The sequence below is a fragment of the Capra hircus genome (genome assembly GCF_001704415.2).
Source record: "Capra hircus breed San Clemente chromosome X unlocalized genomic scaffold, ASM170441v1, whole genome shotgun sequence".
NCBI lineage: Eukaryota > Metazoa > Chordata > Mammalia > Artiodactyla > Bovidae > Capra > Capra hircus.
Window position 1 is genome coordinate 5,791,515 of NW_017189516.1, and position 26,649 is coordinate 5,818,163.

Genomic DNA, 26,649 nt, shown 5'->3' on the forward strand with positions numbered 1-26,649 from the left:
ATGGAACAAAAATAATTCATTCAAACTTGAGGAGCAAGTCAATCTTCACAAGCATAATTTCATTGTGAATTATTTTAATCCAGGAATAATGCTGACCCTGAATCAAGGTACTAGCCTTATTTATGTGCTGCTGTAAGAATCAGAAGGACTCTGATTGGAGGAGTAAGGACATGGTTTTTCAAGCTCATACAAAAAAAGACAAGATGCATTAACACAGTCTGATCATTAATTTCCCACACAAAAGTGAGGTTATATATATTTTCTATTCAGGTATCAATTTAGAATGTAACTTGCACTATTGTGACTTCTTTCCTTCTAAAATGTCTCATTTGTTCATTTTAGTCTAATATTGCTAGAAAAGAAATACTAAGGAAAATGGATGTCAGATATGATATGATTTGCAGCTCTTTTAGAGATATCAAATTCTTAACCAATGAAATATAGGCCAGGTGACACTTTTTGAACTGTGGATACAGAAATAAAGAATAATAAAGGTCAGGTTCACTGTTGCATGGAGCCTAAATTCTAATGGTTAATATAATCAGCAAACATGAATAAACATACATTTTATATTAAGATACATTCTATGAAGGGGCTTCCCTGGTGGCTCAGTGGTAAAGAATCCACCTGCTGATGTAAATGTGGGTTTGGACTCTGGGTGGAGAAGACCCCTTGGAAAAGGAAATGGCAAGCCATTCCAGTATTCTTGCCTGGGAAGTCCAATGGGCAGAGGAATTTGGCAGACTATAGCCCATAGGTTTTTAAAAAGAGTCAGACATGATGTAGCAAACTAAACAACAGCAGCAACAACAACAATAATATTCTATGAAGAAAAATAAAGTAGGATTCTGAGTTAGAAGAGTAACTGGACAGTTGTGGGAGGGGATAACATAAGATATAGTAAATCAGGGAAGGCTTATCCAAAAAAATAATATTTAAGTTGAAAAACCAAATGATGAGAAGGACTAGTCATGCAAAAACTGGGGAGAATTCCAAGCGGAGGGAACAGTATATGCAAAAACTTGGCAAGAGAGCAATCTTAATGTATATGAGAAGCAAAAATAATAGTAGTTTGGGTGGGTCAAAAAATAAAATGGGTAACTGGTTCAGGATGAGGGTAGAAAATAGAGGCTGGATAATGTAAGCATTGAAAGCCAGGGTAAGAAGCCTGAGTTTATTATGAATGCAATGGGAAACCGTTAGTGTTTTAAGCAGTGGGCAATAGAGGCAGCAAGACTCTTCCAGTACTTCAGCAAAGATTATGATGAGTTTTGGGACCATTTAGGCAGCAGTAGTTGAGATAGAAGAAGCGGACTGATTCAGAATATATTTTGGAGTTAAGGTAGACAAGTTTTAGTGATTGATCTCATATGGGGGATGAGGAAAAGAGCAGAATCATAGATGATATCCAGATTTTAAAAGATTAAATGGGTGGATGGCAGTGCCATTTACTAAGACGGAGAATACTGGGAAGGACTAGGTTTTGAAATGGGTTAAGAATGTTGTTTATATATGTTAAATTTGAGATGTCCAGTAGACTCTACACTGAAAATTCCAAGTAGGTGTTTAGAATTTGTAACTCATTGGAAAGACCAAAGTTGGCTATGTTACTTTAGGAGTAATCAATACATAAATGACATTTAAAACTATTGAATTGGATGAACTCACCAAAGGAGAATTTTAGAGAGAAGGTCCAGGACCAAGTCTTAGATCATTCTAACATTAAAGGTGAAGAAGAGTAAGACATAATGAAGGTGGTGAAAAGCTACCAGTAAGTAGAAAGAACAGGATAGGATAGAGTCAAGTTAAGTAAGTGTTTTTTGAAAGAAGAGGTTGGTTTACATGATGCTGGATTATAGAATAACATGAGGAGAGAAGAGAGCTCAGTATGTGTGGCTACAAGAAGATATTTGGTAATCTTGAAAAGAACACTTTTGATTAGATGGTAGCTATACAAATTTAAGCTTATTACAGTGATAGTATGCATATATGCAAGGCCAGAACATATCCTGGAAGGTTTTTTTTTTTTTTTTTTACAACTAAAATTAATCCTCAGATTCAAGGATTTTTGTAGTATTTCTTGTATTTTACATATTTTTTCATAAAAACTGCTTTTGGAAGAGAGTTCAGCTTTTGAAGGGTCTCTTCTTCTCAATTACCTTAAAATTATCCACCAATATATTTTAATTTCTTACAAATTTTTTTGCTTTACTGGTTATCTGCCCGTTGACTTAGACTGAGCCCTAAACAATGGGGTCATTAACCAGCTTTGTCACAAAGCTGACATTTTGAGTCTGCCAGGAGAAAAATGGACTTAAAATCAGCCTTTTTGAAAGAGATAATAAGGATTAATTAATCTCTCCCACAAATGTAAAATATATGAAGAGCAAATGGAAGTCAATACATAAAGCTTTATTATAAATAAACCAAGGGTAGAAAAAAACTTGGAATACAATGTAAAGTGAGATTCCCACCATTCAGAAAAGGAAATGGAAGCCTTTTGAGAGATAAGAACAAGAATGGGGAGACAGAGAGGACGAGGAAGAAAGGGTGGGGGAAAATTAATTAAATATAAGGTCCAATCCCGCCATATCTACAGATGTTCTGAATTTAGCAGGACAGAGAACATGAAACCTACCATGCTGAGAATAGTCAATTAACACTGTGGGAAAGCAGAGGAAATACAAACTGATGCCCAGAAACCATGCAAATGAATCACACCTCAACTAAAGATCAGCGAGCCAACAAGTGAGATGTTCAACTAAGCTTCCCTTTACAGCCCTGTTTTAAAGGAAGGGGTATTGAAAGGGAGATCCTCTGTAGGAGAAAAATAGAAAACTTCAAATTTACAGATCCAAAGAGATTGGATCAACCTTGAAAATACTCCCCACCCCCTCGATTATCAGTACTAGTGACACCTCATAAAGATACTGTTAAAAATTAAATAATTAAATATACTTTTTTTGCATATCTGAATCCTAGTATGTTATGTTTCCATCTTGCTGTGTCTGAATTTGGTTGAATTTTTTACCATATTCAGCAACTTCCTAGGAAATGTCTTTATATCCTACTAAAATATGCCCCTTGAAAATTTTAGCAATTTTCCTTTTTTTTCCTTTCATAAGTGTAGAACAGTTACCACATTTGTAATATGATCCTTTTTACAAATAATTATGAATGATTATTTTTCAAATTATTTTACAAATAATCATGAATAGTTTCTTAAATCCCAAGCCAGTTCTCTCTGCTCCAATCTGAATACTATTCTTAACTTTTTGACATTTGTTTTGCAACTCTTTTGAGTCCTGGGGAAGTACTCTATCTTTTCTCATCTGTGAGTCTCAAACTTGTTAATATTCCAGTAAAAGAGAACTAATCTTCAGAGAAAATATGAATTCAAAATTTAAAATATATCTTTCATTTTTAATCCAATTTTCTCTAAAAATAAAACAGGAGCAAACATACCAAAGGAGCATATCTTGGCTTTAGAGGTGGAGGAGGCATCTGGCACCGACAGAGATGTTTGACTCTAGGTGATGGCAGTATAGGCTCACAAGGAGGTAGTGGTGGTCTTTCTCTTGACGGAGGAACTCTACCTGTACCTATTTTTTTTCCTTTTTCTTTGAATGTAGTCCTCCGAGATGGCATTTTGATTCCTCTTTTTGGTTCCACTGCATCCTTCTTTGAATCTGTAGATGTGGCATCTGATTCATCAACTCTCTTTTTAGGCCCAGGTTTAAATAGAGACTCTTCAGACTCAGCATCTGAACTTTTGAACATTTCAGTCTTCTTTAGGTATCTTTTGGAAGACACATCAGATTCAGCACCACTAGACTCTGTATCCTTTGCACTCTTCTTGGCGTCTTTCTTTGAATCTCGCTTAACCTTCTTTGACTCCCAATCAGACTCAGTTTCAGTAGACTCTCCAGACTTCATTGTAGACTTCTTTTTGTCATCTTTCTTTAAATCCTTCTTATCTTTCTTTGAATCTTTTTCACTCTTTTTTGCATCCCCTTCAGATTCAGAATCAGCATCAGTAGACACAACATCCTTCTTGGCATCCTTTTTATCATCTTTCTTGTCCTTTTTCGAATCTTTCTTGTCCTTTTTCGAACCTTTCTTTGCATCCTTTGAGTCTCCAGATTCTGCATCAGTAGACTCTGCATCTTTTTTGGCATCCATTTTTTTATCATCTTTCTTGCCCTTTTTTGAATCTTTCTTTGCATCCTTTGAGTCACCAGATTCTGCATCAGTAGACTCTGCATCTTTCTTGGCATCCTTTTTCTTATCATCTTTCTTTGAATCTTTCTTGCCCTTTTTCAAATCCTTCTTTGCATCCTTTGAGTCTCCAGATTCTGCATCGGATGCAGCATCCTTCTTGGCATCCATTTTCTTATCTTTCTTTGACTCTTTCTTGCCTTTCTTTGCATCCTTTGAGTCTCCAGATTCTGCATCAGTAGATTCTGTATCCTTCTTTGCATCTTTCTTGGTGTCTTTTGCACCCTTCTTATCTTTCTTAGCATCTTTCTTTGCATCTTTTGAATCTGCAGATTCAGCATCAGAGCCCTTCCCTTTTGCATCTTTTTTTGCATCCTTCTTTGTTGGCTTCTTTGAATTATTCTGTGAATAATTCTTTAACCACATATCAAATTCCATGGTGTCAGCATCCGACTCCCCTAAATGTACCATTAAACCCACATTTGAACTATTTTTTGAGCAAGTCTCTGATATGGCATCAGAATTATTCTTTGAGGTCTTAGAGTACTTCTTTGTACTTATGGATTCAAAATCCATCTCCTTGGAATCTTTTGAATATATCTTTTCTTTTTTTTGATGCTTTATTGAAACTGGTATAGAATCTTTGGATTCTGGGTTTGTTTCTGATTTGGACTTTGACTCCTTAGATAGTTGACTTCCATGTGATGATTTTGATGGAGTTTTTTCTGCTTTATTTCCTATTTCAGGTTTCTCATCTATTTCATGTGGGCCTGTATCTTTCTTGGACATTTTCTTCAAAGCTGTTCCTTTTTTGTCATCTTTGTACTTTTTAGATTCTGCCTTTTTAGAACGGCTTATATGAGTATAAGGATGTCTGAATGAGGCCTGTCTCATGACGGTTAAATTAATAGATGGACTTTGAAATTTTTTCCTTAAAGAATGCCTTATCCATATATGAGCTGGCTTCTGAAGTTCATCTAAATTTCTTTTATCATGTCTCTGAAAAAAATTGTTAGAATAATGATGTTTTTTAATGAGTTATATCTTTTTTATATCGAAACAAATAGTCTAGCTTTTCGATGACCATCTATTTAGATTGTGGCTGTTTCTTTTTCAACACTCTGTGTGTGTTTGTATGTGTATGTGAGAAAACTCCACTTTGGAAATAAAACAAATTTAAGAACCTCAGAGTATCTTCAGTGATTCATATTAAGATAAGAGGGGGTCCACAATGATTCATGACACTTCAGGACCTGGCTTCACAATAGATAATAAATTCCTTTAGAACTCCTACATGGGAGAAATATTTTGAAATATTTCATGTATCCTTCTGCCCCAAAATAGATTAAAAAAAATAAACTGATACTCTTGAAGTGTGCCATGATAATTCTTACAATAGTTTACAATTCTGTAGGCTTCAGGGTTAGCCTGATTTCTACATATACTTTCAATTTTTTTTTTTTTACCAAATTTAGAGCCTAAGATCTCTGCTGTGAAGCACTGCTGAAAACAAATACATAAAATAAAACAAGTGTCTTATTCTCATTAATTTGTGTAGCAGTAGCATATTATAATTATTAGTTTTTTATTTCTGTCCAAACATTTGTCAAGGCTGGTTGCCACAGTGACCACATAGACTAATTTTACATTTACTTCTTATATTTCTTCCATTGTTATATGGAATGAAAGGAAGCCCATGAAGAGAAGCATGAAACTTGGTTCTCTATAGGTGTAAATAAATGGCCCTTGAATAAATGTATTGACTATAGCTCTGCTTTGGGAGATGCTTTTAAAACATATTTTGCTATCACTATAGGTGACCTCTGTAAGCTAACTTTTCTTTTGGTTAGTTGTAAGAATAACTCCATTTTATAAAAGCAATAGAAAATTGGAATCTCCAAGTATCTAGTATTTGAATGCTAGATTAAAGAAAATGTAAAGGCCTTGAAACCTCAAGATTGGCTCCTATTCTAAGGCTCAAATTTTATATGTTTTTGCAGCTGGTAAACATTGCCTGAGAGATCCCACCAGTTTCGATATTGGATTCTCCAGCTTACCTAGCCTATAAGCTTTAAAATGCCTTTGAAATGGAGGAACATGTATAAATAAAGGTTCAGTCAGAAACAGTTGGGGACAATCTGCTATACAGGGAATTATACACCTAAAATATCTGCCTCCTAAAGATATCAAAATTCAAATTATGTATTTTATTTGTATGTGTGTATTGTAATATATTATATTTAGTTAAAAATGATCTTGTCAATACTCACAGGAACTGTGATTTGTATTTCTGAAGGTCTTAATCTCTTTTTTCCACCTGGCTTGGATGATTTGGGAAATGTTATTGTGAAATATTGTTGATTCCATAATTTTTTGCTTGATTCACCGACTGAAATGAGAGAGGATAAGAAACAATTTTGCAGCTAATAGCCATACTTTCATCAGTTCTGAAAAAAATTCCTGAGCAAGGAATATAGTTTAAAGTAAATTATAACTCAAAATATAGCTCCCCACCCTAGAGTTTGTAGTTTATTTGCATGCCAGTTAAGGAAAAATAAAAATTGATTAGTCCATTTAGAACCAAATTGTGTTTAAAATGATATTTGTAATTTTATTTTCTAGATTAAACCAATACATGCACTACCATGTATAAAATAGACAGCTAATGGGAAGATGCTGTATAACACAGAGAGCTCAGCTCGGTGCTCTGTGATTACAGAATGGGTGGGATGGGGGAGTGAGAGGAAGGCTCAATGGGGGGGATGTATATGCGGGGTTGAGAGGAGCTACTTCACGTCCAAGGTGAGGAGGGATGGCAATGAAGAGATACCCCTCGTACAAGGTAAGGAGCAGTGGCTTTTGCTGGAGCATCCGTGAAGAGATACCCCACGTCCAAGGTAAGAGAAACCCAAATAAGATTGTAGGTGTGGTGAGAGGGCATCAGAGGGCAGACACAATGAAACCAGAATCACAGAAAACTAGCCAATCTGACCACATGGACCACAGGCTTGTCTAACTCAATAAAACTAAGCCATGCCATGTGAGACCACCCAAGACAGGCAGGTAATGGTGGAGAGGTCGGACAGAATGTGGTCCACTGGAGAAGGGAATGGCAAACCACTTCAGTATTCTGGCCTTGAGAACCCCATGAACAGTATGAAAAGGAAAAATGATAGGATACTGAAAGAGGAACCCCCCAGGTCGGTAGATGCCCAAAATGCTACTGGAGATCAGTGGAGAAATAACTCCAGAAAGAATGAAGGGATGAAGCCAAAGCAAAAGCAATACCCAGTTGTGGATGGGACTGGTGATAGAAGCAAGTTCGATGCTGTAAAGAGCAATATTGCATAGGAACCTGGAATGTTAGGTCCAGGAATCAAGGTAAATTGGAAGTGGTCAAACAAGAAATGGCAAGAGTGAAAATTGATATTCTATGAATCAGAGAACTAAAGTGGACTGGAATGGATGAATTTAACTCAGATGACCATTATATCTACTACTGTGGGCAGGAATCTCTTAGAAGAAAAGAAGTAGCCATCATGTTCAACAAAAGAGTCTGAAATGAAGTACTTGGATGCAATCCCCAAAATGACAGATTGATCTCTGTTCGTTTCCAAGGCAAACCATTCAATATCACAGTAATCCAAGTCTATGCTCCAACCAGTAATGCTGAAGAAGCTGAAGTTGAATGGTTTTATGAAGACCTACAAGACCTTTTAGAACTAACACCCAAAAAAGATGTCCTTTTCATTATAGGGGACTGGAATGCAAAAGTAGGAAGTCAAGAAACACCAGGGGTAACAGACAAATTTGGCCTTGGAATATGGAATGAAGCATGGCAAAGTCTAATAGAGTTTTGCCAGAAAAACGCACTGATCATAGCAAACACCTTCCAACAACACAAGAGAAGACTCTACACATGGACATCACCAGATGACCAATACCAAAATCAGATTGATTATATTCTTTGCAGCCAAAGATAGAGAAGTTCTATACAGTCAGCACAAACAAGACCAGGAGCTGACTGTGGCTTTGATCATGAATGCCTTATTGCCTAATTCAGAGTTAAATTGAAGAAAGTAGGGAAAACCACTAGACCATTCAGGTATGACCTAAATCATATACTTATGATTATACAGTGGAAGTGAAAAAGAGATTTAAGGGCCTAGATCTGATAGAGTGCCTGATGTACTATGGACAGATGTTTGTGACATTGTGCAAGAGACAGGGATCAAGACCTTCCCCATGGAAAAGAAATGCAAAAAAGCAAAATGGCTGTCTGGGGAGGCCTTACAAATAGCTGTGAAAAGACGAGAGGTGAAAAGCAAATGAGAAAAGGAAAGATATAAGCATCAGAATGCAGAGTTCCAAAGAATACCAAGGAGAGATAAGAAAGCTTTCCTCAGAGATCAATGCAAAGAAATTGAGGAAAACAACATAATGAGCAAGACTAGAAATCTCGTCAAGAAAATTTGAGCTATCAAGGGGACATTTCATGCAATGGTGGGTTTGATAAAGGACAGAAATGGTATAGGCCTAACAGAAGCAGAAGATGTAAAGAAGAGGGGCAATAATACACAGAAGAACTGTACAAAAAAGATCTTCACGACCAAAATAATCACGGAGGAGTGATCACTCACCTAGAACCAGACATCCTGGAATGTGAAGTCAAGTGGGCCTTAGAAAGTATCACTACGAACAAAGCTAGTGGTGGTGATGGAATTCCAGTTGAGATCTTTCAAATCCTGGAAGATGCTGCTGTGAAAGTGCTGCACTCAATATGCCAGCAAATTTGGAAAACTCAGCAGTGGCCACAGGAAGGGAAGAGGTCAGTTTTAATTCCAAAAGGAAGGCAATGCCAAAGAATGCTCAACCTCCACACAATTGCACTCATCTCACACACTAGAAAAGTAATGCTCAAAATTATCCAAGCCAGGCTTCAGCAATATGTGAACCATGAACTTCCAGATGTTCAAGCTGGTTTTAGAAAAGGCAGAGGAACCAGAGATCAAATTGCCAACATTCGCTGGATCATGGAAAAGCAAGAAAGTTCCAGAAAAAACCTCTATTTCTGCCTTATTGACTATGCCAAAGCCTTTGACTGTGTGGATCTCAATAAACTGTGGCAAATTCTTCAAGAGATGGGAATACCAGACCACCTGACCTGCCTCTTGAGAAACCTACATGCAGACCAGGAAGCAACAGTTAGAACTGGACATGGAACAACAGACTGGTTTCAAATGGGAAAAGGAGTACATCAAGGCTGTATATTGTCACCCTGCTTATTTAACTTATATGAAGTGTACATTATGAGAAATGCTGGGCTGGTAGAAGCATAAGCTGGAATCAAGGTTGCCGGGAGAAATATCAATAACCTCAGATATGCAGATGATACCATCCTTATGGAAGAAAGTGAAGAGGAACTAAAAAGCCTCTTGATGAAAGTGAAAGAGGAGAGTGAGAAAGTTGGCTTAAAGCTCAACATTCAGAAAACCAAGATCATGGCATCTGGTCCCATCACTTCATGGGAAATAGATGGGGAAACAGTGGAAAGAGTGGCAGACTTTATTTTGGGGGGCTCCAAAATCACTGCAGATGGTGATGGCAGCCATGAATTTAAAAGACAGTTATTCCTTGGAAGGAAAGTTATGACCAACCTAGATTGCATATTCAAAAGCAGAGACATTTCTTTGCTGACTAAGGTCCGTCTAGTCAAGGCTATGGTTTTTCCAGTGATCATTATGGATGTGATAGTTGGACTGTGAAGAACGCTGAGTGCCTGAGAAATGATGCTTTGGAACTGTGGTGTTAGATAAGATTCTTGAAAGTCTCTTGGACGGCAAGGATATCCAACCAGTCCATTCTAAAGGAGATCAGTCCTGGGTGTTCTTTGGAAGGAATGATGCTAAAGCTGAAACTCCAGTACTTTGGCCACCTCATACGAAGAGTTGACTCATTGGAAAAGACTCTGATGCTGGGAGGAATTGGGGGCAGAAGGAGAAGGGGACAACAGAGGATGAGATGGCTGGATGGCATCACCGACTCGATGGACACGAGTTTGGGTGAAGTCCAAGAGTTGGTGATGGACAGGGAGGCCTGGAGTGCTGCAATTCATGGGGTTTCAAGGAGTCGGACACGACTGAATGACTGAACTGAACTGATATGTATATTTATAGCTGATTCATGTTACTGTGCAGTAGAAACTAAGACAACATTGTATATCAGTTATCCTCCAATTAAAAAAAATAATGAAAATAATAGTTACAGTTATATAATCAAACAGTAGGAATGGAAAATAAAAATTAACTGTTTCCTTCCATACATCTCCATCACCTCCGCTACCTTCATTTCATTTTGTTTAAATTGCAGAGCATATGACTTCCTCTATAGTCCCCACAATATCTATTAATAGCACAATAGCATAATAGCTATTAACAGAGCATCAGTTAAATATCTCAATTGATTAAGTGTTTATGTTTCTCCTCATCTAACCTCAATGACATCCCAAGCCATAAAAATTAGGGCCAAAGACCGAAATGCTTCATTCATTTCTGACACCTTTATGGCATTGAAACATTTATATCATCATATGTATAATGAATCACCAGTCCAGGTTTGATGCATGATACAGGGTGCTCAGGGCTTGGTGCACTGGGATGACCCAGAGGGATGGGATGGGGAGGCAGGTGGGAGGGGGTTCACGATGGGGGACACATGTACACCCATGGGAGATTAATTCCAATGTATGGCAAAACCAATACAATATTGTAAAGTAATTAGTCTCCAATTAAAATAAAAAAATTTTAAAAATTAATTGAAAAAAAAAAAAAAAAAGAAAGGGCTTACACACATTTGAGGGCACCCAGAATAGAGTGATCAGGAGGATCAAGCTATCTGGAAGCTATCAAAAGAAGAAAAGTGGGATAGTTTGGATAGTTCTTCTGGAGATTAACAAGAGATGTGATCATTATACTCAAATATTTAGAGTTGTTACATAAAAGAGTAGAAGAAGAGTAGTAATAGTAGTAATATGATAGCTGCAACTGCTAAAACATATATAGCACTTGCTATATGCTGGACTGTGTTTTAAGTAGTTTATATATATATCAACTCTTAGTCATTGCAAAACTTTGAATTAGATAATATAATTTATATTGACTCCATTTTACAGATGTAGAAAAATAAAGCACCTAGAGAGGTTAAATTACTTGCCCCCAAATCATAAATTTAGCATAAGAGTTAAGATTCAAGTACAGATCATTTGGCTCCAGAGTTCATGCTCTTAATTACAATGTCAGAGACTTCTTTGTTTCCTAAGGGAATAACTAGAATCAATGGATAAATTTGTAGCAGTGCAGGTAGATTTCAACTCAATATATTAAGAATTTCCTAAAGCTTTAGCTGTTCAACACATGAACTGTCAACTTTTTTCTTTCTGACTATAGAAATAGTTTAAACACACACACACACACACACACACACACCAATATTCATGCTTCTCTTAGATTTTAATAAAATCTCAGGGTTTTTTATGCTTTATCACATTGAATGGAAGAGACTAGTCATTTTCCCTAAAATTATTTTCAAATATAATTTTAATTCTTACTTGGTATGGAATTATCATATGTTTTGATGGTTATTTCTTGCCTGTTTAAAAAAGAAAATGTTTTAATTGGATTTGTACTATGTCTGATAATAATAATAATAGTGACTATTATTACTAAGATGCCTTTAATAGTAATGCTATCAGAAATTTGATGTGTTCTCTGAATTCCATTATTTAAGACTGTCTACCTATAATCCACAATTCCCTTCCTTTAAATCAAGTTATAGATGTATATGACTGTATTTCTCATCAGAAACTTGAATAAAAATAGACTATAGATCAAAACTGAAATAAAAACACTCCAGTTAAAATAAATAAATAGATTTATTTAAAAAAAACTTGGTAAAGAGAAGGAAATATAATCTTATGTGCATATCTAAATAAACTTACTAATGACAAATTTAACTTAGTAAAAAAAAACACTAATTTGAAAAATTCTATAACATGTAAAATATTTAATTATATAGAACAATAAATAAAATTAGTTCCCCTGCAATTTTCTAATGAAAACATGTAAATCAGCATGAACGATATATCTTCTAAATTCACTACATAAATTTTGAAGACAACCTACCATGTTTAACTAAAAAGCTTCTTGACGAAAGTGAAAGTGGAGATTGAAAAAGTTGGCTTAAAGCTCAACATTCAGAAAACGAAGATCATGGCATCTGGTCCCATCACTTCATGGGAAATAGATGGGGAAAGAGTGTCAGACTTTCTTTTTTTGTGCTCCAAAATCACTGCATATGGTGACTGCAGCCATGAAATTAAAAGACGCTTACTCCTTGGAAGAAAAGTTATGACCAACCTAGAGAGCATATTCAAAAGCAGAGACATTATTTTGCCAGCAAAGGTCCATCTAGTCAAGGCTATGGTTTTCCCAGTGGTCATGGATGGATGTGAGAGTTGGACTGTGAAGAAGGCTGAGCACCGAAGAATTGATCCTTTTAAACTGTGATGTTGGAGAAGACTCTTGAGAGTCCCTTGGACTGCAAGGAGATCCAACTGGTCCATTCTGAAGGAGATCAGCCCTGGGATTTCTTTGCAGGGAATGATGCTAAAGTGGAAACTCTAGTACTTTGGCCACCTCATGCGAAGAGTTGACGCATTGGAAAAGACTCTGATGATGGGAGGGATTGGGGCAGGAGGAGAAGGTGACGACAGAGGATGAGATGGCTGGATGGCATCACTGACCTGATGGACGTGAGTCTGAGTGAACTCCAGGAGTTGGTGATGGACAGGGAGGCCTGGCGTGCTGCGATTCAGATTCATGGGGTCACAAAGTGTCGAACATGGCTGAGCGACTGAACTGAACTGAACAACGTTTTAATATTCTTAGCACTTAAATTAAACCACTAATGATGTGTGAGAGGGGAATGTATAAGTGTTGAACTGTATTTTGAGTTGCTGCTACACATGGGGAAATTGGTCCACGGTATCTTCCATTTGGAAAGTATTCATTTAATTTTGTAATGATTGTGTTGTCTATTGAAGATATACATGGTATAATGTTTTTAATTTTAAAATTTTTATCTTTTTAAAATTTTTTTTATTTAACTATTACTTCCTTATTAATTAGCAGGAACAGTAGATTGTGACCATTGCTAATTCTGAGGTTGTACTTGTGTGTGCTAAGTCACTGCAGTTGTGTCTGACTCTTTGCAACCCAGAGTCTCTAGGTGTGGCTCAATCAAGTCTATCTAAAAACTCTCACAGGTTGTTTGGACACTCAGTTCTAGTTATGAATCACGCTCAGTTTTATGTATGAATTCATGGTCTTGAAAAAGAAAACTTCATAGATTTATGAAATTGTGCAAGCTTGTGATGTTTGCTTTTTCAAAAAAATAGATCAACGGTCTATTCATCTATATTGAAACCACATTTATTCTATAGCATAGCTAGAAGGTTAAATGGCCTGGGATCCTGGAAACTTAAAAGTTTGAAAGTTTGAAATGCTGGTTGGGTCACTGACTTCACATTCTCGGAAAAATACTTTGCACCTGTATTGATTTTGACTTCTTTGCTACAGTCTAAAGTAATCCTCTTCAAACTTTGTTTTGAGCATGACTCAATATGTGTGATGTGTGGATAATTCAAATTATGCTGTAATAATATACCTTATAAAGTATGCATTAAGATAGAACATTTTAAGAGATGAAATAAACCACATAAATTGAAGTTGTAATATCCTGTTCACATATTCCACTTGATTATCTTGCATGTACATCTCATTTTGGAAAACACTAGAGAAGGTAATCAAGAAACAATGAGAAATGGGAAAACAGTCAAATATCACAACATATCTACCTTGTATATGGGCTTCCCAGGTGGTAAAGAACCTGCCTGCCAATTCAGGACATGAAAGTGATGTAGGTTTGATCTCTGGGTTGGGAAGATTTCTGCCACTATTTTTGCCTGGAGAATCCCATGGATAGAGAAGCTTCTCAGGCTATGGCCCATAGGGTAACAAACAGTTGGACACTATTGAAGTGACTTACTGCCTTATATACAAGTGGCCTCAGTCTCAAATCATTAGGGCTTTAATATAGTTAAAATCCTGAGAATTTTTATTAATTCCAATGTGTACATCTTAGTGCAAGAAATGATTGTGTGCATACAGTTTTGTTACATAAGTGACCTGAACATATATTTTGAAATAAAGAGGAAAATTAGTGACAGAAGTCAGAAGAGAATGGAAGGCATATTTAGTTCTTAAAAAACAAAACAAAACAAAACAAAACAAAACCAAAAAAAACAACAAAAAACACTGACAATTTAAGATTTTTATCACAGCACAAATATTTTTCAAAAGTGAGTGTGACATAAAGACATTGTTTTTATATTAAAATAAAACAAATTTGTGAGAGATGTATGGGTAGCAGAAAGTACTAAAACAAATGCAAGTAAGAATTCTTCAGGTAGAAGGAAATGGCCTAAGATAATACATACTTAAGATAAAATAAAGAGCATAAAACAGCACATATTTGGGTGCAGAACATGAATATTAAGTATTTATACATAATAATGATAATCTGGTAAGCTTAAAATAAAATTTATAAATTTAAATTCAAAATTTATAGTGGTAATAAAGATTGGTGAAATAATTGGAGTTAAGGTGTTATAAGAAGCTTGATTCCCTGGGAGTTGCAAAGATACAAATTTATAATATAGTTCTATAAATTAAAACATAACCACTAAAGAATAACTAAAATTGTATAAATAAAACAATAGAAAAGGAAATATAATTAAAATGTTTGATTAATATAAAGGAAAGCAATAAAGGATAAATGAACAAAGACATGGGACAAATAATAAAATTAAAATGATAGATGTAAATCCAAACATAAAGCTATTACATTAAAAACAAATGGACTGGGGACTTCCCTGGTGTGCAGTAAGAATTTGTCTGCCAAAGCAGAAGACACAGGTTTGATCCCTGGTCTGGGAAGTTTCCACATGCTGTAGAACAACTAAGCCTGTGAGCCACAACTACTGAGTTTGTTTGCCACGACTGCTGAAGCCTGTGCACCTAAATCCTGTGGTCTGTAACAAGAAGCTACTGCAGTGAGAAGCTCATGCCCAACAAGAGTAGCTCCCACTCACCACAGCTAAACGCCTGCATGCAGCAAAAACGCAGCAAATTCTTTACTCTCTGAGCCACCAGGGGAACCCAAGAATACTGGAGTGGGTATCCTGTCCCTTCTCCAGGGGATTTTCCTGACCCAGGAATCGAACCAGGGTCTCCTACATTGTAGGTGGCTTCTTTGCCACCTGAGCTACCAGGGAAACCCAAGAAAGACCCATTGCTGCCAAAAATAAATAAAATTTAAAAAATCAAATAGGAGAAAATCAACAAGTTATAGAGCTTTTCTGCATAACACTGGGCCTATAATTAACAATACTGTGTTTTACACTTAAAAATTTGGTGAGTAGTTCTCATGGTTAATTTTCTTACCACAGAAAAGTATATGGACTAAGTACACCACTTAAAACATGAATCTGCACAGTGGATTATAATAAAGCTAAAATATGAGAACGTGACTTTTTTCTTTTTTGATTTTAATGGAAAAGGAATACACTGTGTACCTTAATGGATAATAAGCTTGTGGAGCTAAACTAATGTCAAAGTTAACTTTAAGATACATAAAAATAAACAAGAATATTTTATAATGGTAAAGGGGTTAATCCAACAGAAAGATGTAGTAATTCTAAATATGCATGCACCCACTGACATAGCTCTAAAAAACATAAAACTATAATTTATAAAAGGAAAAGTAATGTGCAAACTGACAATTATAGTTGGGAACTTCAGCATATTTATTTAAATTACTAATTGAACAAGAATAAAAGAATATACAGTGGAGATATAGAAAAGTTGAATAACATGATTGACAAAAGTTGGCATAATATAAAGACATTACACCAAATAACTCCACAATACTGTACATTTTTTTCAAGTTCACATGGAACATTTAACAAAAGTGACCATAGGCTAGGCAATAAGTGAGGTTCAACAAGTATCAAAGTACTAAATCATATGGCATATGTCTGCTGCTCACAATTGAATAAAGCTAGAAATCAACAACAGAAACTGAAAAATATCGAAACAATTGGAAATTAAAAATACAACCTATGGATCAAAGAATGAATTAAAATGGAAACTAGAAAATATTTTAAAAACATATTGAAGAGCATAAGGTAAATACAGTATTGTAATATTTGTGGGATGTAAAAACCTATTTAAAACTTTATAACTAAATTTGTAAATTAGAAAAGAGGAATAGCTGAAAAGTCAAGGACTTAAATATGTAGTTTAAGACACTAAAAACAGAACAGCAAAATAAAGCCAACATATATAAGAGGAAAAAACATTAAAATTATCATCAAAAAGAAATGAAAGAAGCAAAAACTTTATGCTAATATATTGAAAATTTTGATGAAATAGGAAAATTCCTTTTTAAAAAATATGAAATCTGAAACAAGGTTAAGTAGAAAATATAGATTACTGTATGTATACTAAAGACATTGTTTGATCATTAAAAACGTACCAACATAGAGAATTCCAGGTGTGGATGTCTTCATTGATTAAGTCTCCCAAACACCTAAGGAAGAGAAAGTAACAATTATTCAAAAAAATCTTCCAAAGAACAGAAAAAGAAGAATGACTTATCAATTTATTCTATGAAAAGAACATAACCTTGATACCAAAATCTGGTGAGGTCATTAATAAAAAAAAAAACACAGACTTATATCTCTCATAAATATAAATACCCAAATCCTTAAATATTCAATCTAATTCAATACATAGAAAGGGTACTCTACCACAATCAAACAGGATTTAATTCAGGTTAAACATTTGGAATTCACCACATTAACACATCAAAGTAAAGAAGGGAAAATTATATGAATATTTCAATATGCAGTCTAACAAATTAATGGTAAAATTTTAGCAAATAAAAATTGGAAAGAAATTTCCTTAACCTGATAAAGGATATATACAGAAAACTAGAGAAAATACAAATACTCAATGCTGAAGCATTAGAAATATTCCCCTTAAGCTCAGGAACAACAAAAGGATATCTGCTAGTCAACTTCAATGTAATATTTTACTGGAGGTTCTAGCTAGTGCAATAAGGAAAGAAAAATAAAAACACAATGTCAAGAATAGGGGAAAAAAGAAATAAAACTGTTATTATTTGCATAACATCATGTTTATGTAGAAAATCCATAATACCTATAGACACACAATTACAATTAATAAGATAATCTAGCAAAATATAGATATAAGATTAAATGTGAAAATAAATTATATTTAGATATACAACAAAACAATGAGAAAATATTTTAATAATACAATTTGTCAGTTCAGTTCAATCACAGTTGTGTCTGACTCTTTATGACCCACGGACTGTAGCAAACCAGGCTTCCCTGTTCCTCACAAACTTCCAGAACTTGCTCAAACTCATGTCAATCAAGTCAGTGATGCCATCCAACCATCTCATTCTCTGTTGTCCCCTTCTCATCCCACCTTCAACCTTTCCCAGCATCAAAGTCTTTCCCAATGAATCAATTCTTCACATCCAGTGGCCAAAGTATTGGAGCTTCAGATTCAGCATCAGCCCTTCCAATGAATATCAGGACTGATTTATTTAGGACTAACTGGCTTGATCTGTTTGCACTCCAAGACTCTTGAGAGTCTTCTCCAAGACCACAGTTCAAAAGTATCAATTATTTGGCATTCAGCTTTCTTTATAGACCAACTCTCACATCCATACATGACTACTGGAAAAACCATAGCTTTGACTAGACAGACTTTGTCTGCAAAGTAATGTCTTTGCTTTTCATATGCTCTCTAGGTTGATCATAGCTTTTCTTCCAAGGAGCAAGGGTATTTTAATTTCATGGCTGCATCCACCATTTGCAGTAATTTTAGAGTCAAAGAAAAATAAAGCCTGTCATTGTTTCTATTGTTTCTCCATCTATTTGCCCTGGAGTGATGGGACTGGATGTAGGATCTTAGTTTTTTGAATGTTGAGTTTTAAGCCAGCTTTTTCACTCTCCTCTTCCACTTTCCTCAAGAGGCTCTTTGGTTCCTCTTTACTTCCTGCCACAAGGGTGGTATCATCTATGTATCTGAGGTTATTGATATTTCTCCCGGCAATCTTGATTCCAGCTTGTGCTTCATTCAATCATCTACAGGAAGAAGTTGGATCCAACCAAAATGTGATACCCCACATCCAAGGGAAAAGAAGAAACCGCAACAAGATGGTAGGAGGGGCAAAATGTCATTTAGAATCAAACCTTATACAGCCCAGAGATGCTTGAAGGGTGCAAACAAAGCCTTGTGTGCACAGGACCCAGGGACCCCACAGGAGACTGAGCCAGACCTGCCTTTGAGTGTTTGAGTGTTTCCTGCAGAGGTACAGGTCAGTAGTGGCCTGCCTCAGGGACAGAGTCTCTGACTACAGCAGACCTGGGAGGCACAACATGTGGCATAAGACCTTTTGGAGGAGATTACCATTAGCCCCATTATAGAGCCACAGAGCAGAGGATTCACAAACTGGAGAAAAGTAATACCAAAAAAGTTCTTGCAGTGTTACAAAAGTTCTATGGGCCAGAACAGATTTCCCAACCTGGGGACTGCAAAGGGACTGTGAACTCCCAAGGAATTTGAAAGCCAGTGTGATTTGACTACAGAACGTCCACAGGACTGGGGAAACAAACATTTGGATGGCACAAACAAAATCTTGTGCACACCAGGACCCAGGAGAAAGGAGCAGACTGAGCCAGACTTGCCTGTGAGTGTCCGGGAGTCTCTGGTGAAAGCATGGCTCAACAGTGGCATGCTGCAGGGTAAGGGGCACTGACTTCAACAGTCCTGGGAGCCACATGGTGCTGGCATAAGTCTTTTGAAAGAGGTCGCCATTACTGCCATTACTCTTACCATAGTTTTGCCTCAGGCCAAAGTACAGGGAGGGAACACAGTACCACATCGGCAGAAAATTGGATTAAAATTCTACTGAGCAAGACCCCACCTATCAGAGCAAAATCCAGTTTGCCCACAACCAGTACCTAGTAGGGCTTCCCTGGTGGCTCAGACAGTAAAGTGTCTGCCTGCAATGCAGGGGACTCGTGTTTGATTCCTGGGTCGGGAAGATCCCCTGGAAAAGGAAATGGCAATCCACTCCAGCACTCTTGCCTGGAAAATCCCATGGATAGAGGATCCTGATAGGCTATAGTCCGTGGGGTCACAAAGAGTCAGACAGGACTGACTGACTTCACTTTCACTTTCAGTACCTAGCATCAGGAAGCTTCCACAAACTTCTTATCCTTATCCATCACAGGGCAAACAGAATGAATAGGACAATTACAGAAAACTAACCAAACTGATCACATACATCACAGCCTTATCTGATACAATGAAATTATAAGCCATGGCATGTAGGACTACCCAAGACAGATGAGTCATGATGAAGAGTTCTGACAAAAAAAATGATCCACTGAAGAAATGAATGGCAAGCCACTTCAACATTCTTGCCTTGAGAACCCCGTGAACAGTATGAAAAAGCAAGGGAATACAAAACTGAAAGATGAACTCCTCAGATCAGTATGTGCCCAATATACTACTGGAGAAGAGTGGAGAAATATCTCCAGAAGGAATGAATAAGCTGAGCCAAAGTGTAAACAATGCCCAGTTCTGGATGTGTCTGGTAGGGAAAGTAAAGTCCAATGCTATAAGAATGATAATGCATAGAAACCTTGAATGTTAAGTCCATGAGTCAAAGTAAATTGGAAGTGATCAAACAGGAGATGGCAAAAGGGAACATCGACACTTTAGGAATCAGTGAACTAAAGTGGGCTGGGATGCATGAATTTAATTCAGATGACCTTTACATCTACTACTGTGGGCAAGAATCCCTTAGAAGAAATGAAGTAGACCTCATAGTCAACAAGAGAGTAAAAAATGTAATCAGTTCAGTTCAGTTCAGTCACTCAATCATATCTGACTTTGCGACCCCATGAATTGCAGCACACCAGGGCTCCCTGTCCATCACCAACTCCCAGAGTTCATTCAAACTCACATCCATCAATTTGCTGATGCTATCCAGCCATCCCATCCTCTGTCATCCCCTTTTCCTCCTGCCCCCAATCCCTCCCAGCATCAGAGGCTTTTCTAATGAGTCAACTTTTCAAATAAGGTGGCCAAAGTACTGGAGTTTCAGCTTTAGCATCATTTCTTCCAAAGAAATCCCAGGGCTGATCTCCTTTAGAATGGACTTGGGTGCAATCTCAAAAATGACAGAATGATCTCTGTTTCTAAGGCAAACCATTCAATATCATAGTAATCCAAGTCTGTGCCCCGACCACTAATGCCAAAGAAGCTCAAGTTGAGTGGTTCTTTGAAGACCTACAAGACATTCTAGAACTAACACCAAAAAAAGAGATGTCATTTTCATTATAGCTGACTGGAACGCAAAAGTAGGAAGTCAGGAGATACTTGGAGTAATGAGCAAGCTTGGCCTTGGAGTACAAAATGAAGCAGGGCAAAGGCTAACAGAGTTTTGCCAAGAGAATGCACTGATCATAGCAAACACCCTCTTCCAATAACACAACAGACGACTCTACACATGAACATCACCAGATTATCAATACCAAAATCAGACTGATTATATTCTTTGCAGTCAAAGATGGAGAAGTTCTATACAGTCTGAAAAAAGACTGTGAGCTGTGAGCTGTGAGCTCACACTGTGAGTCGACTGTGGCTCCGATCATAAACTCCTTAGTGTCAAATTCAGACTTCATTTGAAGAAAGTAGGCAAAAACAATAGGTCATTCAGGTATGACCTAAAACAAGTCCTATATGATTAAACAGTGGAAGTGACATGTAGATTCAAGGGATTATATCTGATAGACAGAGAGCTTGAAAAACTACAGATGAAGGTTTGTAACATTGTACAGGAGGCAGTGATCAAAACCACCCCCCAAGAAAGAAATGCAAAAAGGCAAAATGGTTTTCTTAGGATGCCCTTACAGATAGCTGAGAAAAGAAGAGGATCAAAAGGCAAAGAAGAAAAGGACACATATACATGGGGTGTTGTAAAAAGGCTTAAGTGAACAATGGAAAGAAATAGAGGAAAACAAAAGAGTGGAAAGACTAGAGATGTCTTCAAGAAAACTACAGATAATAAGGAAGCATTTCATACAAAGATAGGAGCAATAAAGGACAGAAACGGTATGGACCTAACAGAAGCAGAAGATATCAAGAAGAGGTGGCAAGAATACACAGAAGAACTATACAAAAAAAGATCTTCATGACCCAGATGACCATGATGCTTTGATCACTCACCTAGAGCCAGGCATCCTGCAGTCCACAGTCAAGTGGGCCTTAAGAAGCATCACTACGAACAAAGCTAGTGGAGTTGGTAAAATGCCAGCTGATCTATTTGAAATCCTCAAAGATGATTCTGTGAAAGTGCTGCACTCAATATGCCAGCAAATATGGAAAACTCAGTAGTGGCCACAAGACTGGAAAAGGTCAGTTTTTACTCCAGTCCCTAACAAAGGCAATGACAAAGAATGTTCAAGCTACCCCACAATCACTCTTTCACACACTAGCAAAGTAATGCTCAAAATTCACCAAGCTAGGCTTCAACAGTATGAAAGTCAAGAACTTTCAGATGTTTAAACTGGATTTAGAAAAGGCAGAGGAATGAGAGATCAAGTTGCCAACATCTGTTGGATCATAGAAAAGGCAAGAGAATTCCAGAAAGACATCCACTTCTGATTCATTGACTATGCTTAAGCCTGTGGCTGTGTGAATCACAACAAACTATGGAAAATTCCTAAGAAGATAGGAATACCAGACCACCTTACCTGCCTCCTGAGAAACCTGTATGCAGACCAAGAGGCAACAGAACAGGAAATGAAACAATGGACTGGTTCCGAGTTGGGAAAGGAGCACATCAAAACTGTGTATTGTCACCCTGCTTATTTAATCTATATGCAAGTGAAATGTCAGGTTAAATGAAGCACAGGCTGGAATGTTGCTGGGAGAAATTTCAGTAACCTCAGATATGCAGATATCATCACCCTTATGGCAGAAAGTGAAGAGGGACTAAAGAGTCCCTTAATGAAAGTGAAAATGGAGAGTGCAAAAACTGGCTTAAAACTCAACATTCAAAAAAATGAAGATAACGGCATCCAGGCTCATCACTTCATGACAAATAAGTGGAGAAGCAATGGAAACACTGCCAGATTTTGTTTTCTTGGGCTCCAAAATAACTGCAGATGGTGACTGCAGCCATGAAATTAAAAGACACTTGCTCCTTGGGAAAAAACAAAAACAAAACAAAACAAAACAAAAAAAAACATTGAAAACCTAGACAGCATATTAAAAAGCAGGGGCATTACTTTGCTGAAAAAGATCCATCTAGTCAAAGCTATGGTTTTTCCAGTAGTCATGTACGGATGTGAGAGTTGGACCATAAAGAAGGCTGAGCATGGAAGAATTGATGCCTCTGAACTGTGGTGTGGAAAAGACTCTTGAGAGTCCCTTAGACTGCAAGGAGATCAAATCACTTAATTCTAAAGGAAATCAATCCTGAATATTCATTGGAAGGACTGATACTGAAGACAAAACTCCAATACTTTGACCACCTGATGTGGAGAGCTGACTCATTGGAAAAGACCCTGATGCTGGGAAAGACTGAAGGCAGAAGTAGAAGGGGACAACAGAGGTCAAAATGGTTGTATGACATCACCTACTCAATGGACATGAGTTTGAGCAAGCTCTGGGATATGTTGAAGGACAGGGAAGCCTAGTGTGCTGCGGTCCATGGTGTCACAAACAATCAGTCATGACTGAGGTGCTGGACAACAACAGAAAAATCACAAGGAATTGACAAGAGTACAGTTGATAGTACTGTATAGCATGATAGTAGGCCACATAAGAAAATCATGGCAAAATGAAGTGGAGCAAAAATGGAATCACTAGATGAATATAGTAGGGAAAGCTATCAGGTGACATAATCTCATGGCATAGATTCCAAGCAAGCTCTTTTTAAGGAATAGAGAAGAGAAAAGATTTGGAAATGCCACTGAGGAAACAAATCTACAGTACCTCTGAGTTCTGTTTTATAAGAGGATATGGGAGAAAATACTTTTCACTAGAGAAGGATTTCCTTATAATACTGTGTTTAAAAGAGATAATAATGTCTAGTAGTGACATAATTTGAGCCCTTTGTGATGTAAGAGGCAAGAGAAGATATAGGCAATATTAAACTATAAATACATTTTAAAAGCACTAGGGAACTAAATCATTAATTTCTAAATAAAATAATTATTTCCCCCTTTTTTTCAACTTATGTTGCATTTTCTGATTCTAGAAATAATACATACTTTTTGAAAAAAAATCCAAACATTATAGAAATATATCATTTTAACAGGGAATAGATCTCTATAATTTTTTAGAATTTGAATTTCGGAGTAAAAGGTTTTCTAAACTTTATTTTCATTGTTGAAGTTGTGCAGTTTTTCATATTTTTACTGATCTTTGACATTTTTTTCTACAAATTACCTATGGCATATTAACTATAGCTTTCTTACTGATTTTTACATGCTTTTAAAAATAGGTTGTGTCATAAGAATTTTCTATTTTTGTAAGTCAAAATGGCTGAATATTGATAGTTTTATATGGTTCAACCTAATATACATGGATATTAGCTATTAGCTGTAAGTCAATATGGCTTACATCATCATAAATTTTTGTATTACTGTCAGTAATATTCTTTTAAAGGAGACTGACGTTTAAAATAGAGACTAACACTGAATGATGTAGCCACTTAATCCTGAAGAAATACTTTTGTTTAATTAGTATGAATAATATTTTATCACCCACTTAATGATACCTCTAAAAATAAACTAACTATAATGTTTTAATTAGCAATAATATAAAGTCTTCTTTTTTATCAGAAAAACAGGATGGCTTAATATACTTTACATAGAAAATTAAATATACCAGAGTACCTTAATAAATTCTTACTATGTTTTATTCTGCTTTTCATTTTAAAGTGCCTTCACACACAGTAACTACTTCCCTTCTCCCTAAAATAAGATGTGGTTATAAGTACACATATACACACACTCAGAGTGATTAAAATATTCAAGGCCATGCAGCTATTTTGTGAAAGAGTCTGAACTAGTTAAATTTCAAAGTAAAACACTTAAGATGTTAATGGAAATTTTGTACCTCTGTTTAAAATACAACTTTCAGTCATGGCCAGTTAGCTCAGTTGGATAGAGCATGATGCTAATAAAATACAAGTTTTAATCTATAAGTAGCTACTATTAGAGGAACATTATTTATATTAAAATATAAATATGAAGCTAAATTGAGCATACTAACCGTTAAAAACGCTAAAAATTATTGAAAAGAGGACTTACAATCTTGGAAGAGACATTTCCCCTGCCTATAGGTTGCCAGGACTTTAACACTGTAAGTTCAAACTGGTAACGCTGAGTGATGACATCATAAAGAGACTGTAAACAGCAGGAACTTAAAGGGACAAGACACAGTAATTACATTTTACAGTGCATAAGTGCTTCTGAAATCTATTCCATAACTTTAGATGTGTTCACACAGAATGTTTTACAGTTTGAACTGAGAGAATAAGTTTTTCATTGATTGAATCTGTTTTTATTTTTTTAAGTTAGAGTAAAATTGCTTTACAATGTTGTGTTGATTTCTGCCCTACAACAACATAAATCAGCCATAATTATACATATATCACCCCCGTCTTGAATCTCCCAACCTTCTTCCTATCCCACCTCTCTAGGTCATCACAGAGCTCCAGGCTGGGCTCTATGTGTTATACAGCAACTTCTCACCAGTTATCTATTTTAAACATGGTAATGTATATATGTCAATGCTACTTTCTCCATTCATTTCACCCGCTCCTTCCCTGACTGTATCCACAGATGCAATCTCTAAATCTATGTCTCTATTCCTTTCCTGCAAATAAGTTCATCAGTAACATTTTCTGAGATTCCATATACATGTGTCAATATACAATATTTGTTTTTCTCTTTCTGACTTACTTCACTCTGTATAACAGGCTCTAGGTTCATCCACCTCACTGGAACTGACTCAAATTCATTATTTTTTATGGTTTAATAATATTCCATTGCATATATGTACCACTTCTGCTTTATCCATTCATCTGTAGATGGATATCTAGGTTGTTTTCATGTCCTGGCTACTGTAAATGGTGATGCAATGAATATTGGGGTACTTGTGTCTTTTAGAATTGTGGCTTTCTCAGGGTATAGTCCCTGTAGTGGGACTGCTGGGTCATATGGCAGATTTATTCTTTGATCCATCTCGTAGAGTAATGGAAATAAAAATAAAACAAACAAATGGAATCTAATTAAACTGAAAAGTTTTTGAAAGGCAAAGGAAATGATAAACAAGGTTAAAAGACAATCCTCAAAATAGGAGAAAATAATTGCAGATGGAACAACTGACAAGTGATTAATCTTTAAAATATATAAGCAGCTCAAACAGCTCAAAATCAGAAAGAAAAAAAACATAGCTCAATCAAAAAATCGGCAAAAAATCTAGGCAGACATTTCTCCAAAGAAGACAGATGACCAATAAACACATGAAAAGATGCTAAACTTCACTAATTATTAGAGAAATGCAAATCAAAATTACAGTGAGGTATCACCTCACACCAGTCAAAATGACCATCATCAAAAAATCTACAAACAATAAATGCTGGATAGGATATGTAGAAAAGGGAACCTTCCAACACATTTGGTGACAATGTAAACTGATAGAGCCATTATGGAGAACAGTATGGTGATTACTTAAACTAGAAACGAAGCTGATTGCTTAAGACACATCTAATTGCTTGATATCAGTTTATGTTAACATGAATTTTGGGCATGTATATGTCCACACAAATCTGTGTAACTATACACATACACCTGTGTATGTGTGCATGAGAGATATATGGGCTGAAAGGAAAATACAAGAATTTTCCTCTCTAAAGAGCAACTGTAGTGTGTACATTTTCTTCATGTTCAGGCTCCTTTTCCTCCAAAACTATATATAAGCTTGCAGATATTTTCCTTAAAAAAACACTTAAATATAGTATATTCTTAGATATGTAAACTAAGCAAAGGTAAAATGCCTATTAAAATAGTACCAAAGAGTATGAAAAAAAAATTTTTTTCCCATCTCCAAATTTGAACACAACTGTTGGTTATGTACAGAGTTACGTTTGAACAACTTATCAAATTGTACTTGGCAGGAAAGTTACAAA

The 26,649-nt window shown here is 36.2% G+C and overlaps 1 protein-coding gene across 1 annotated transcript in view; it reads right to left on the bottom strand.

Moving 5' to 3' along the window:
- CYLC1 (cylicin 1) overlaps nucleotides 1–24,802 on the bottom strand; it is a 45,771-nt gene extending 20,969 nt beyond the window's left edge. Inside the window, exons 1-5 of the mRNA XM_005700584.2 lie at nucleotides 24,767–24,802; nucleotides 16,873–16,926; nucleotides 11,825–11,865; nucleotides 6,489–6,607; nucleotides 3,466–5,217 (exon numbers count right to left, since the gene is read on the bottom strand). Coding sequence (XP_005700641.2) covers nucleotides 3,466–5,217; nucleotides 6,489–6,607; nucleotides 11,825–11,865; nucleotides 16,873–16,926; nucleotides 24,767–24,783 — 1,983 coding nt within the window. The 5' untranslated portion in view covers nucleotides 24,784–24,802. The remainder of the gene's footprint in view (nucleotides 1–3,465; nucleotides 5,218–6,488; nucleotides 6,608–11,824; nucleotides 11,866–16,872; nucleotides 16,927–24,766) is intronic.
- Between the last annotated feature and the right edge of the window lie 1,847 nt (nucleotides 24,803–26,649).